Source organism: Panthera uncia, chromosome A2 (assembly GCF_023721935.1).
Source record: "Panthera uncia isolate 11264 chromosome A2, Puncia_PCG_1.0, whole genome shotgun sequence".
NCBI classification, from domain to species: Eukaryota; Metazoa; Chordata; class Mammalia; order Carnivora; family Felidae; genus Panthera; species Panthera uncia.
Window position 1 is genome coordinate 6,788,937 of NC_064816.1, and position 12,986 is coordinate 6,801,922.

A 12,986-nucleotide genomic window follows, 5' to 3' on the forward strand; every position below is an offset into this window, starting at 1 on the left:
CCTGACACAAAATAGACACTCGAGAAATGTTAGTTCTTGTGATTGCCCTTTACTTCCAATGGAGGGTGTATTCATCCTGTTTTTAATTTTCTATATTTTGTGATGCTTTGACACCTTAGGGCCTTGCAAACCTGGCTCAGGACCACCCCTCTGAGGGTTGGGTAATTCCTAGAGATAGGAAACAACTTGCTTTTGAGCACACTTTCATATGCAAACCAGCCAATCCAACTACCTCTGTTATCTCCTAACACAGCAAGCCAATATTTCCTCTGCCCTAAATCACACCAGGGCCAAGTAGCAGACAACTAGGAATGGCCTCTAGAGCCTAGAGCCCACCAAAATTATTCAAAGTAGCCAATTCTAAGCTTGTTCAGCTTGCCTACCCTGCCTCGCCTATTTCTTCCTGCAAAAACCATAATAAAGGCTCATGCCTGTGCTTTCCTCCTACTTCTCCTGCCTCCTACAGACCCCATTATGGTTTTTCCCCATAATGGCTCTGTGAGACATTCCCCTCCTCTTGGGAATCACAAGTACTGTACCTTTTAGGAAAGAATCTGCCACTCAAAGCCTTGCTGGTTATGGATAATGCCCCTCCTCATCCTCCAGGCTTCGAGGATGACTTACTAGAGGAATTCAAGTTCATCAAGGTCAAGTTCCTTCCTCCCAACACCACTCCAGTCCTCCAGCCCATGGATCAGCAGGTTGTTGCGAACTTTAAAAAGCTTTACACTAAAGCACTATTTCAGCGATGCTTCAAGGTGGCCCAAGGAACAAACCTTACCCTCCAAGAGTTTTGGAAAAATCATTTCCACATCGTGAACTGCCTCAAGATCATCGACAGAGCCTGGGATGGGATCACCAAGAGAACCCTCAATTCTGCTTGGAGAAAACTGTGGCCTGATTGTGTTCTTAGATATGACTTAGAGGGGCTTGCTCATGAACAGGAGCCACCGGTGGTCGATGAAATTGTGTCCTTGGGGAAGACCAAGGGGGGGACTGGAGGTGAATGAGGATGTCATTCAAGAGCTGGTGCAGGAACATGGCCAGGAGCTGACCACTGATGGCTGATGGATCCGCATCGCAAGCAACAGCAAGAGGTTATGGATGAGATCTCGTTTGCAGAGGAGGAGGTGGAGGAAAAGGCGGAGGAATCCCTCACCCCAAATGAGATTAGGGAGACGTGTAAAATGTGGGAAACAGTGCAAGATTTTGTAGAAAAGCACCACCCGAATAAGGCTGTAGCAGTGCGAGCGAGGAATCTGCTTAATGACAATGCGATGCCACATCTCGGCGAAATCCTCAGAAGGAGGCAAAAGCAAGTGTCATTGGCTAAGTTCCTTGTTAAAGTTGCACAAGAAAGAGATTCCATGGAGCCAAGAGCAGTGATTCCGTTAGTGATAGTGAAAGTCGGTCGTCCTACACAATCACCTTCCTCTCTCTTGTCTCCCTCACACCAGCCGTGAAGGTTTTCAAAGGTAAGTGCAGGTTAATTAATTTATTTATATTTTGCATTTTCTTTACTATTTTGTATTATATTACAGTATTGTAATCATTTTTATATAAATATTTTTGGGTTATGGAATGAATCATCTGAGTTTCCATTCTTCTGGGGAAATTCGCTTTGATATACAAGTGCTTTGGATTACAAGCATGTTTCCAGAACAAACTGTGCTCGCAAACCAAGGTTTTACTGTAATCAAGTTTTCTTCCAAAGACACTTGTCTCTGTGTCCACCGCCGTATGTGATTTTTGAAAAAAGATTTTTTTATGTTTATTTATTTTTGAGAGAAGGAGGCAGAGCATGAGTGGGGGAGGCGCAGAGAGAGAGGGAGGCACAGAATCTGAAGCAGGCTCCTGGCTCTGAGCTGTGAGCACGGAGCCCGACGCCGGGTTTGAACCCACGAACCATGAGATCCTGACCTGAGTTGAAGTTGGCCACTCAACTCACTGAGCCACCCGGGCGCCCCCACCACATGTGATTAAAACAGATCTCAGGTACATTTCATAACAGAGGGCATCCTCAAGCCCCTGGCCCCTGGTCACGAAGGCGGTGGTCAGGCTCTGCCATAATCCTACCAGCCCTCCGAGCTAAGCCCAGAAAGGGGTCACTGAAATCGGGTGAGACCGGGAGAAAGACACTTCTTCAGTACCAGTGCCCCAGCCTGGAACAATCCAGTCCCCCAGGTGCCCTGGCCTGGCGCTGCCAGATTTGATCAGCACGGGACAGGTAGACACTCACCGTGGCCACACTGGATGAGCACTCATACCATAGTCCTCAGGTGGCCAGATGGAGAATTTCTCCTCCACCCCCTAGCGGGAAAGCATGAGAGAGACACCAGGTCCTCTGAGAAGTGAGCTTGGAACACGGAACCAAGGGTATCAGTTCAACCCCATCTTCTCTTCTGGCTCTGGCCCACCACGGAGCAGGCAAGCTGGGCCAGTGGGCAGGTGGTGATCCTGTCGCGTTCGTACACGCCCTCCTCCCCAGCTCGGGTCAGAAGCGACACTCCTCTCCTGATCACTATCGGCCTGCCACCTGCATCTTTCAAGTGGCTCAGATTCAACGGGCAGGAAAAGGAGTTGCTGCTTTCTGAACCCCTAAAGCCTGTGCCACCTGTGGGGACCCTCCAACCTCACCCCATCAGCTGACTTCGCTTCCTATTGCTCACCTCTTCTTCCCTCAGCCACGCAGATCTTCTTCCTGATCTTGAAAGAGGTCAAACTCATCCCTATGTCAGCCAGTGTCTTGGCCGCCTTCTTCCCCCCGCACTTCCCAGAGGGGGTTCCTCCTCACCCCTCAGGTCTCCAAACTTGAGAGGCTTGCCCCACCCACTCCACCAGGCACAGGCACCTCCATCATGTGAGCCTACTTCAAAACCGTCTCAGTCTCAGGGCGCCCGGGTGGCTCAGTCGGCGAAGCGTCCGACTTCGGCTCAGGTTGTGATCTTGCGGTCTGGGATTTTGGGCCCCGCGTCGGGCGCTGTGCTGACAGCTCAGCTCCAGGCTCCAGGAGCCTGCTTCGAATTCTGTCTCCCTCTCTCTTTCTCTGCCCCTCATCTGCTCACACACTGTCTCTCTCTCTCTCTCAAAAATAAACATTAAAAAAATTTTTTTAATTGTCCCAGTCTCTAAAACCATCCCATCAATGTGTTCACCTGCAGGTCGACCCTGCCGTCTGCTCAGGTCTTGTTTTGTTCACTGCTGCAGCCCCAGGGCTTCGACCAGTGCTTGCAAAATAGTGGGCAGGCAAGAAACGTTTGTTGAATGAATAAACCAAATGCTTTTGGGAAAAAAAAAAATTATTTTTCTTTAATAGCAAAATAATATATATATTGTGGAAAAATTTGAAAATATAGAATACCAAAATACCGAAAGTACAACTGAGAACCTTCACTGACACTTTCAATCGTCAAAGCAGAAGTCTTCCTGGGCTTTCTCATCGCATCCCTCGTGTATCAATGGTGTGTCAGCGTGGGGGTGCACATGCATAGGTAGTCTTGCCAGGCCTCCTAAAGGGGCCCTGGCCCCTCAGCTCCCCCTAACTCTTAACCCCACCCTGCTGCATCCATTCTGTTCCTGAGAATGACCCATCGTCGAGGACCTTTTTGGCCCAGGGGCTGGTAAAGAGTAAGGCTTCGCGACATAACCATGAGGTAGCTATGATCTTCCCCACTTCCAGATGTGGGGATAGGCCCTCCGAGAAGCTGGCTGATGTCACAGAGGCCAAACAACTGGCAAACAGGGATTCCAACTGTCCGGAGGCCCCAAGGCCTTTGTTCTACCTTGTGGCTTTGGGCTCTCTCAACCTGGTTACGGGCCCTCTGCAAGGTGCTGTCTAGAGGGTCTGGGGCTCACCCATGAAAGCCAACATGGATGTGTGGTGCAGTCACATCCACCAGTCCATGGACTCTTTGGGGCAGGCCCTGACGATGACCATACAGTGGGGCAGCCCCTTACACAGGATCCTCTCGGCCTCCTGATCCTCCCACCCCAGCCCCTGCAGCTCAAGGACCCTGAGCTTGGGCATGGCGAGGCAGGAAGAGAGGATTTCAGCCGGGGAAGGCATTTCTGGGGTGATGAGAGGGCCCAGCAAGCACAGACTCTCCAGGGCTGGCATGCCCTCCAAGACGGACAGGCCGGGGGCAGAGAGGCCCCTCACGGTCAGCCGGATCTTCCGCACATCTCGGAGGTGGCGACTGACGGCCAGGAGGGTGCTGTCAGCTGAGAGGGTGCAGCCCAGCACCTCCAGCCTCTGCAGGTAGCCCAGCTCCTGGAGGCCCGCATCCAGCCCCGTCTCGGTCACGCGGTAGGTACCGCCCAGCACCAGCGACCGCAGGGCACGGAAGCGCGTCAGGCCCTGCAGGTGCTCATCACGGAAGGCAGGGACCCGGTCCAGCACGATGCACTCGAGCAAGGGCAGCACGGTGGGGTCCTGCTCCTTGAGGAGCCAGGCCATGGAGATCTCGCAGCTGTGCAGCTCCAGGGTCCTCAGGGTGCAGGGCAGGCTGGTGATGGGCACCATGCTCAGGTCAGCCACGTGCAGGCAGAGACGCTTCAGGTTAGGGCACTTCTGGCCCAGGGCCCTCATCAAGGCGGGGGACAGCCGGGGGGCCTGGGAGCCTGAGAACAGGTAGCCGCCCACCCGCAGGGAACGGAGCCGAGATGCCATGTAGCGGCGAAGGAGGTGCCACATGACTTTAGGCCGCATCTGTAAGAGCCAGAGGCGGGGGTGACAGGGTGAGAGATACAGAGAATATCCCAAGGCCCCTGCCAGCCTCACCTCACCGTGCACCTCCCCAGGAGTAACAGGCCAAGTGAACCCCATCGTTTTGACTTCTAGGTTTGAACAAAAGCACTGAGAGAAAAGGGAAGATCATAACAGATCTGTCTTCAGCAACAGAGTGGGGTCTTTGTAAGTAAGAAAGCAGAACAAGTCACCAGCATTTATCCCTTTCTTCGTGGCCACTGCCACTAGGAATAAGCAACACAAAGCCCAACTGAAAAAGGCTACAACTGTCCAGAGTAAATTAAAGTCATCTTAAAAATAATAATAATAGGGGCATCTGGGTGGCTCAGTCGGTTCAGCGTCCAACTTCAGCTCAGGTCATGATCTCACAGTTCGTGAGTTCAAGCCCCACATTCGGCTCTGTGCTGACAGCTTGAAGCCTAGAGCCTGATTCAGATTCTGTGTCTCCCTCTCTCTGCCCCTCCCCTGCTCTCTCTCTCTCTCTCTCTCAAAAATAAATAAGCATAAAAAAATAAAAAAAAATAATAACAAAAATCACAACCTAGTAATGGTGAAAACTGCAAAACTTAACCCCAGGAAGTTAATTACTGCAAAACAAACAAAATGTAAGTGGAAGCACCTTGCATTTCATTGTATGTACATTTAACCTTTTTTAAAAAAAAGACGGTAGGGGTGCCTGGGTGGCTCCACTGAGTGTCCACTTCAGCTCAGGTCATGGTCTCACAGTTCATCGGTTTGAGCCCCACGTCAGCCTCTGTGCTGATAGCAAGAATGGAGCCTGCTTTGGATTCTCTCTCTGCCCCTCCCCTGCTTGCGCTCTCTCCCTCAAAAAATAAACAGAAAACAAAACAAGAAAGAAGAGAGAAAAAAGAAACTGCATAGTGTAAAATTTGTGCATAGCATAAAACCTGAGGGGCTGTTAGAAAATCAGAATCTGGGGCCCCACCCAGCTCACTGAATCAGAATCAGCATTTTATTATTTTCTTAAATTATTTTTCAAGATTTTTATTTTTAAGTAATCTCTATACCCAACATGGGGCTTGAACTCACAATCCCGAGATCAAGAGTCACATACTCTACTGAATCAGCCAGCCAGGTGCCCCAGAATCAGCACTTTAACAAGATCTTTAGGTGATTCATATACACGGTGAAGTTTGACACTATTTTATAACACTGTTTGTGAGAGTAAAAAGTTGGAAATAACCTAAAGGTCTGTCAACAGGAAAACAGGTAAACAAATTGTGGTATATTCACCTAACAAGTTGAAAGGAATGAGCTAGATTTACATGTGTCAAAAGCAATGTTGTGTAAACAAAGCCATCGGTGGATATATAATAAATAGCATTTAATTACCTAGACAGAACAGCATTATTTCAACTTTAGAAACACATTAACAAAATTGTATATTGCTTATGGGTAGTCACACAGGAAGTAAATAAAAACATGAAAGGAATACTACAAATCCATTTTATAATAGTGGTTACCTCTGAGAAGGGTTTCAAAAAATGCAATGAATACATCTATAAATGATGTATGCATATGCATATACATAAGTCTTTGCATGTATGTCTCACACGATCTGCAGCAAAAATGACCAAAAGTTTGGGGCGCCTGTGTGGCGCAGTCCTTTAAGCATTGGACTCTTGATTTCAGCTTGGGTCATGATCCCACATTGGTGGGTTTGAGCCCCAGGTTGGGCTCCACGCTCAGAGTGCAGAGCCTGCTTGGAATTCTCTCTCCCTCTCTCTCCCTCGGCTCCTCCCCTGCTCGCTCTGTTCTGTCTCTCAAACTAAATAAACTTAAAAAAAAAAAAAAAAAGACTAAAGGTTAAAATGGGTTAAATCTAGGTGGTAAGTACATAGTTGTTTCAGATTATCCTCTATACATTTCTCTGTATATTTGAAATAGTTCATAAGAAAACAAGAAAAATACAATGCAAATGGGAAAACGTGGAAAAGGTTCAGTTGCAATACTCAGTAAATAAATTCTGGAAATTAAGTTGAATCTGGAGAATGATTTCTCCAGAAAAACTCATTAATAGCTAATGTAATCAAGAGGCATTTGTCATAGGCTCACCGTACGCCAGACACTGCTCTAAGCTCCCTGAACGAACTTGGCTATCCTCATTTTGGAAATGGGGAAACAGGCCAGGAGGTCACCGAAGGGCAGCTAAGGGACGCTGCCGGGATGCACCCTGGACTGCCAAGCTCGAACTCTAGGGTGCAAGGAGTGGTCCTTGCGGCCCAGAGACCCCACCGCGGCCCATGCCCGCCCGGTCGACCCCGTGTACCGTGTACAGAGTCAGGTCGACGTGTCGCCAGAGCCACCGGTCGTCCACCAGCCTCTTCCAGCGGTGACAAACCCTGGGGGGAGGGGACCCGCCGTTAAAAAACTAACCGCGGCCCCCCGGGGACCGGATTCGCATCTCCGGGTGCTCCCCCCGCCCGGCTCTTCCCCCCACCCGCGGGGCGGGGCCGCACCTGGAGATGCGAATTCGATCCCGGACCGGGAGGTAAGAGAAGATCTCTAACAGGACTGAGTCCGGCAGGTCCGCCAAAGTCGCCATGATCCCGCCGACACGCACTTCCGCTTGTGGCTGTAAGGGGATTCACGATCTCACCCTCCGGGGGCCAGCAGGCGGCGGGTGGCTGGGGGTGCCGGCAAGGCGGAGGCCGCCGCCTCCAGCAGCCGGCGGAGAGTTTCAGCTTTTCTCTCGCGGGGACAAGGTTGGGCCCCGGCGACAGACCCGCCCCCTATCTGGATGGAGCGCAGGGGACACGCTGGGAACCAGGCCTGAGCCCGGAAGGCGTGGCTGAGGCGGTGACGCACCCGGAGGCGGGGTCAAAGGCGGGGACAAGGCTGTGGGCGGGGCTGAGGTTAGGGCAGAGCCCGGAGGCTTGACGGGGCAGTGACTAGGGACCCGAGGGCAAGCCTGGTGGGGTGACGGGAGACCTAGGGATGAGCTAGGGGCTGGAACTAAACCACGGAGCGGGATTAAGGGCGGGAACAAGGCTCGAGGCGGGGCTGGGGACTGGGATCCAGCCTGGAAAAAGTGGCTCGGTTGTTGACTGGCGGCCCCGGGTGGGCGTTAAGTGCGGTGACAGGCCCGGAGCGCGGCGAGTCTTTGGAGCGCCGGGCTTACAGACCCCAAGGCCAAGCCCGGAAGGCGCGCTCAAGCATTGGGGCGCCTTGACCGCGGGGGTTGGGGCGGGACGACCAGCGGCTGGCCTAAAGGAGAGCGAGGCCCTAACTTGTTTTTAAACCTAGTAATGCTTTTTGATGCCTATGAACATGAATAAATTTGTAGAACTGAAACAGCTTGTTAAAGGGTGTGTTCAATTTTTCGTTCTGATTGATAGTGCTAAGTTGTTCTCCACAGAGGGGGAGTTGACACTCCCACCAACTGTATATCATTCACTTCTAAAACATTCATTTTGGGAGCACCTGGGTGACTCAGTAAATGGGCATCTGACTTCGGCTCGGGTCATGATCTCGCAGTGGGTGAGTTCAAGCTCCAGGTGGGGCTCTGCGCTGACAGCTCAGAGCCTGGAACCTGCTTCAGATTGTCTCCTCTCCCTCTCTCTCTCTCTGCCCTTCCCCCACTGTCACTGTCTCTCTCTCAAAAATAAAAACATAATTTTTTTTAAATTTGTTTTTGAGAGCGTGCTTGTGTGGGGGCGGGGCAGAGAGAGAGAATCTCAAGCAGGCTCCAAGCCCAGCATGTTGCCCGGATGCCTGGCTTCATCCCACAACGTGAGTTCATGACCTGAGTGGAAATCAAGAGTCAGATGTTTAACCAACTGAGCCCCCCAGGCGCCCCTAGGATTATGTTTTATTATTTTTTAAATTTATTTATTTTGAGAGAGAGAGTGCATGCACGTAAAAAAGAGCAGGGGAGAAGCAGAGAGCAAGGGAGAGAGAGAATCCCAAGCAGGCTCTGTGCTGTCAGAAGAGAGTCCAACACGGGGCTCAGTCTCACAAACCTTGAGATCATGAGCTGAGCCGAAATCAAGAGTCCGATGTTTAACCAACTGAACCACCCAAGTGCCCCCTTTAATACTTTAAGCAATCGCTACACCCAATGTGGGTCCTAAATTTACAACCTGGAGATACATTTTAAATTTTGTAATTTTAAGTAGGTTCCATGCCTAACATGGGGCTTGAACTCACGACTCTGAGATCAAGAGTCACATGCTCTACCGACTGAGCCAGCCAGGTGACCCATATCACTCTTTTTTTTTTTTTTTTTTTTTTTAAGATTTTATTTTCAGGTAATCGCTACACCAAACGTGGGACTTGAAACCATAACCGCGAGATCAAGGGTCACATGCTCCACTGATTGAGCCAGTCAGGTACCCCATCACTCATTTTTAAACTTTTTTTTTGTAACGCTTATTCATTTTTGAGAGACAGAGAGAGACACAGTGCGAGTGGAGGAGGAGCAGAGAGAGAGGGGGACACAGAATCTGAAGCAGGTTCCAGGCTCCGAGCTGTCGGCACAGAGTCCACTGTGGGGCTCGAACTCACGGACCAGACCGTGAGATTATGACCTGAGCCGAAGTCAGATGTTTAACTGACTGAGCAACCCAGGTGCCCCTCACTCATTTTTAAATTAGCAATTCATAAGGGCAGTGAATTTCATTCAAACATTCCTGTATTGAGGAGTATTCAAGTTGTTCCAGATTTGTTACCACAGACAATATCGGAGCTAGGCGTTATTTTATATACGTATGTACGTGTACACATATATCCCATGTTTTTATTTTTATTGGATAAATAACCAGGAGCTGGTTTGATGGGTCAAAGGGGCATGTGAAATTTAATTTTGAGGTTTTGCTAAATCACAGCCCCAAGAGCCTATAATGGCAATAAATGTTTTCAATACATACACACAGGTGCAGAAATTGGAGATGTTGAAAACTGTTTAAAAAAATTTTTGTTTAATGTTTGTTTATTTTTGAGAGAAACAGAGACAGAATGCGAGTGGGTTAGGGGCAGAGAGAGAGGGAGACACAGAATCCTAAGCAGGCTGCAGGCTCTGAGCTGTCAGCACAGAGCCCAACACAGGGCTTGAACCCCTGAGCTAAGAGATCATGACCTGAGCTGTGAGATCATGATATGAGCCGCAGTTGGTCACTCGGTCACTCAACCGACTGAGCCACCCAGGCGCCCCATTGAAAACTGTTTTAAGGGGCGCCTGGGTGGCGCAGTCGGTTGAGCGTCTGACTTCAGCCAGGTCACGATCTCGCGGTCCGTGAGTTCGAGCCCCGCGTCAGGCTCTGGGCTGATGGCTCGGAGCCTGGAGCCTGTTTTGGATTCTGTGTCTCCCTCTCTCTCTGCCCCTCCCCCGTTCATGCTCTGTCTCTCTCTGTCCCAAAAATAAAATAAAAAAAAAAAAAAAAAAAAAAACGTTGAAAACTGTTTTAAAAAGGAATGCATGGGGCACTTAGGTGGTGAGTCCGTTAAGCACTGACTTCGGCTCAGGTCATATTTCAGTTCATGAGTTCGAGCCCCTTGTCAGGCTCCACTCTGATGGCACCAAGCCTGCTTGGATTCTCGATCTTTCCTCTCTTTCTCCCTTCCCCTACTCACGCTTTCTCGCTTTCAAAATAAACTTAAAAAAATTTTTTTTAATGCAAAATAGGGGTTCCTGGATGGTTCAGTTGGAAGAGCATGTGACTCTCAATCTCAGGGTCTTGAGTTTGAGCCCTAAAATGGGTGTAGAGATTACTAAAAATAAACTTTTTTAATGTTTATTTTGGGGAAGGGGGAGAGAGTGCACAAGCAGCGTGTGCATCCACAAGCGGGGGAGGCTCAGAGAAAGAGGGAGACAGAGAACCTTAAGTGGGTCTGTGCTGACAGCAGAGAGCCCTATGTGGGGCTCGAACTCATGAACCATGAGATCAAGACTCGAGCCAAAGTTGGACGCTTAACTGACTGAGCCACCCAGGCACCCCTAAATATAAATAACTTTAAAAAATACATAAATAAACATTAAAAAATTTTAAAACATGCAAAACTTATTAAGATGTAAATATTAAATGTAATTTTGCCTATCAACTGTAATTCAGTAAAGCTAAAAAATAATACATCTGTATGTTCACACTTATCCATAAATAAATACAAAGTATGGGGCACCTGGGTGGCTCAGTCGGTTGAGCATCTGACTTCGGCTCAGGTCATGATCTCGCGGTCTGTGAGTTCAAGCCCCGCGTCGGGCTCTGTGCTGACAGCTCGGAGCCCGGAGCCTGCTTCAGATTCTGTGTCTCCCTCTCTCTCTGACCCTCCCCTACTCATGCTCTGTCTCTCTCTCTCTCTCAAAAATAAACACTAAAAAAAATAATAATAATAAAAGTAAAACACTATGGTTTCCATCTATCAGGTTAAAAAAGATGAAGAAGCCAGAAAATACCCACACTGGCCTTGGTGTGAGGAAACAGACTCTTTCAACCCTGCAGAAAGGGCAGAATTGATTCAAACTCTCGAAGGCAATTTAGCAATATCAGATTGCAGCCTCTGTTGGACCCAACGATCCCATGTCTAGGATCTCAAATTGCTAAAAAAAAAAAAAAAAAAAAAAAAAAAAGAGGCAGGTCTTTCAATGCTATTTGGAACAATCTCCAGGATATTGTTTGCTTTATTTTTTTTAATCTTTTTTTTAATGTTTTATTTATTTTTGAGACAGAGCATGAGCAGGGGAGGGGCAGAGGGAGAAGGAGACACAGAATCTGAAGCAGGCTCCAGGCTCTGAGCTGTCAGCACAGAGCCCGACGTGGGGCTCCAACTCACAAACTGCGAGATCATGACCTGAGCCCAAGTCAGATGCTCAACCGACTGAGCCACCCAGGTGCCCCGATATTGTTTGCTTTATTTTTTTATTTTTTTATTTTTTTTAGATTAAAAAAAATTTTTTTTTAATGTTTTTTTATTTATTTTTGAGACAGAGAGAGACCGAGCATGAACAGGGGAGGGTCAGAGAGAGGGAGACACAGAATCTGAAACAGGCTCCAGGCTCTGAGCTGTCAGCACAGAGCCCGACGCGGGGCTTGAACTCACGGACCGCAAGATCATGACCTGAGCCGAAGTCGGCGGCTTAACCGACTGAGCCACCCAGGCGCCCCTTGTTTGCTTTAAAAAGCAAAGGGTGTTGGGGTACCTGGGCAGCTCGGTCAGTTGAGCATCTGACTATTGACTTCGGCTCAGGTCATGATCTCGTGTTCATGAGATCGAGCACCGCATCAAGCTGTATGCTGACAGTGCAGGACCTACTTGGGGTATTCTCTCTCTGCCCCTCCCCTGCTTGCCCTTTCTCTCTAAGTAAATAAACATTTATTTAATTTAAAAAAAAAGGGGGGGGGGCACCTGGGTGGCTCAGTCAGTTAAGTGTCCGACTTTGGCTCAGGTCATGATCTCGCAGTCTATGAGTTCAAGCCCCGCGTCGGGCTCTGTGCTGACAGCTCAGAGCCTGGAGCCTGCTTCAGGTTCTGTGTCTCCTTCTCTCTCTACCCCTCCCCTGCTCATGCTCTCTCTCTCAAAAATAAACATTAAAAAAAAAAGGACACAAATGCTTAGACAGCATTGTTCATAGTAGCAAAAATTAAAATTAAAAAAATGCACACATGATTTATTATGTGTCTCACTTTTTTTTTAAATGTTTATTTTTGGGGTGCCTGGGTGGCTCAGTCGGTTAAGCGTCTGACTTCGGCTCAGGTCATGATCTTGCGGTCTGTGGGTTTGAGCCCCGTGTCGGGCTCTGTGCTGACAGCTCAGAGCCTGGAGCCTGTTTCAGATTCTGTCTCCCTCTTTCTCTGACCCTCCCCTGTTCATGCGCTCTCTCTGTCTCAAAAATAAATAAATGTTAAAAAAAATTAAAAAAAATTAAATGTTTACTTTTGAAGTTTTGAAGTTTATTTTTGAAGTTTGTCCCCATGCGGGAACCTCAAGATCATGACCTGAGCCTAAGTCAAAAGCTTAACCGACTGAGCCACCCAGGTGCCCCTTGTGTAAATTCGTAAAGGACTGTCAGAGGCTGGTCCAAGACCCATTCTTACTACAATCCCAGGCTGGGAATTGCTGTCCCCTTTCCATAGATGAGGAAAATAAGAATAAGTGTGGGTAACTGTATTCCTTGAGATCATACAGTGTAATATAAAGCGGTAATGTTGAGGTTTTGACTCATCTAAATCCAAAGCCTGTGTCTCCAATCTCAGTAAGTTTTCCATTCAGAGTCCCTCCCCTC

General features: G+C 48.7%; 2 protein-coding genes across 4 annotated transcripts in view; both read right to left on the reverse strand.

Annotated features, from left to right (window-relative positions):
* EIF3G (eukaryotic translation initiation factor 3 subunit G) overlaps positions 1-12,986 on the reverse strand; it is a 767,140-nt gene that overhangs the window by 578,321 nt on the left and 175,833 nt on the right. The gene's annotated exons all lie outside the window — the stretch shown is intronic.
* Positions 3,755-7,858, reverse strand: FBXL12 (F-box and leucine rich repeat protein 12). The gene is made up of 3 exons (XM_049642448.1): positions 7,228-7,858; positions 7,038-7,110; positions 3,755-4,708 (listed from the first exon to the last, which is right to left on the reverse strand). Exons 1-3 carry the CDS (start codon positions 7,311-7,313, stop codon positions 3,887-3,889), a joined length of 981 nt encoding a protein of 326 aa, XP_049498405.1. The 5' UTR covers positions 7,314-7,858; the 3' UTR covers positions 3,755-3,886.

What these genes read in the sequence shown, in the direction of transcription:
- FBXL12 (XM_049642448.1), bottom strand. Translation starts at nt 7,313, where the DNA reads ATGGCGACTTTGGCGGACCTGCCGGACTCAGTCCTGTTAGAGATCTTC. An exon ending in GATCGAATTCGCATCTCCAG is followed by an intron (nt 7,111 to 7,227) that starts GTGCGGCCCCGC and finishes CCCTCCCCCCAG; the next exon opens with GGTTTGTCACCGCTGGAAGA. An exon ending in TCGACCTGACTCTGTACACG is followed by an intron (nt 4,709 to 7,037) that starts GTACACGGGGTC and finishes TGGCTCTTACAG; the next exon opens with ATGCGGCCTAAAGTCATGTG.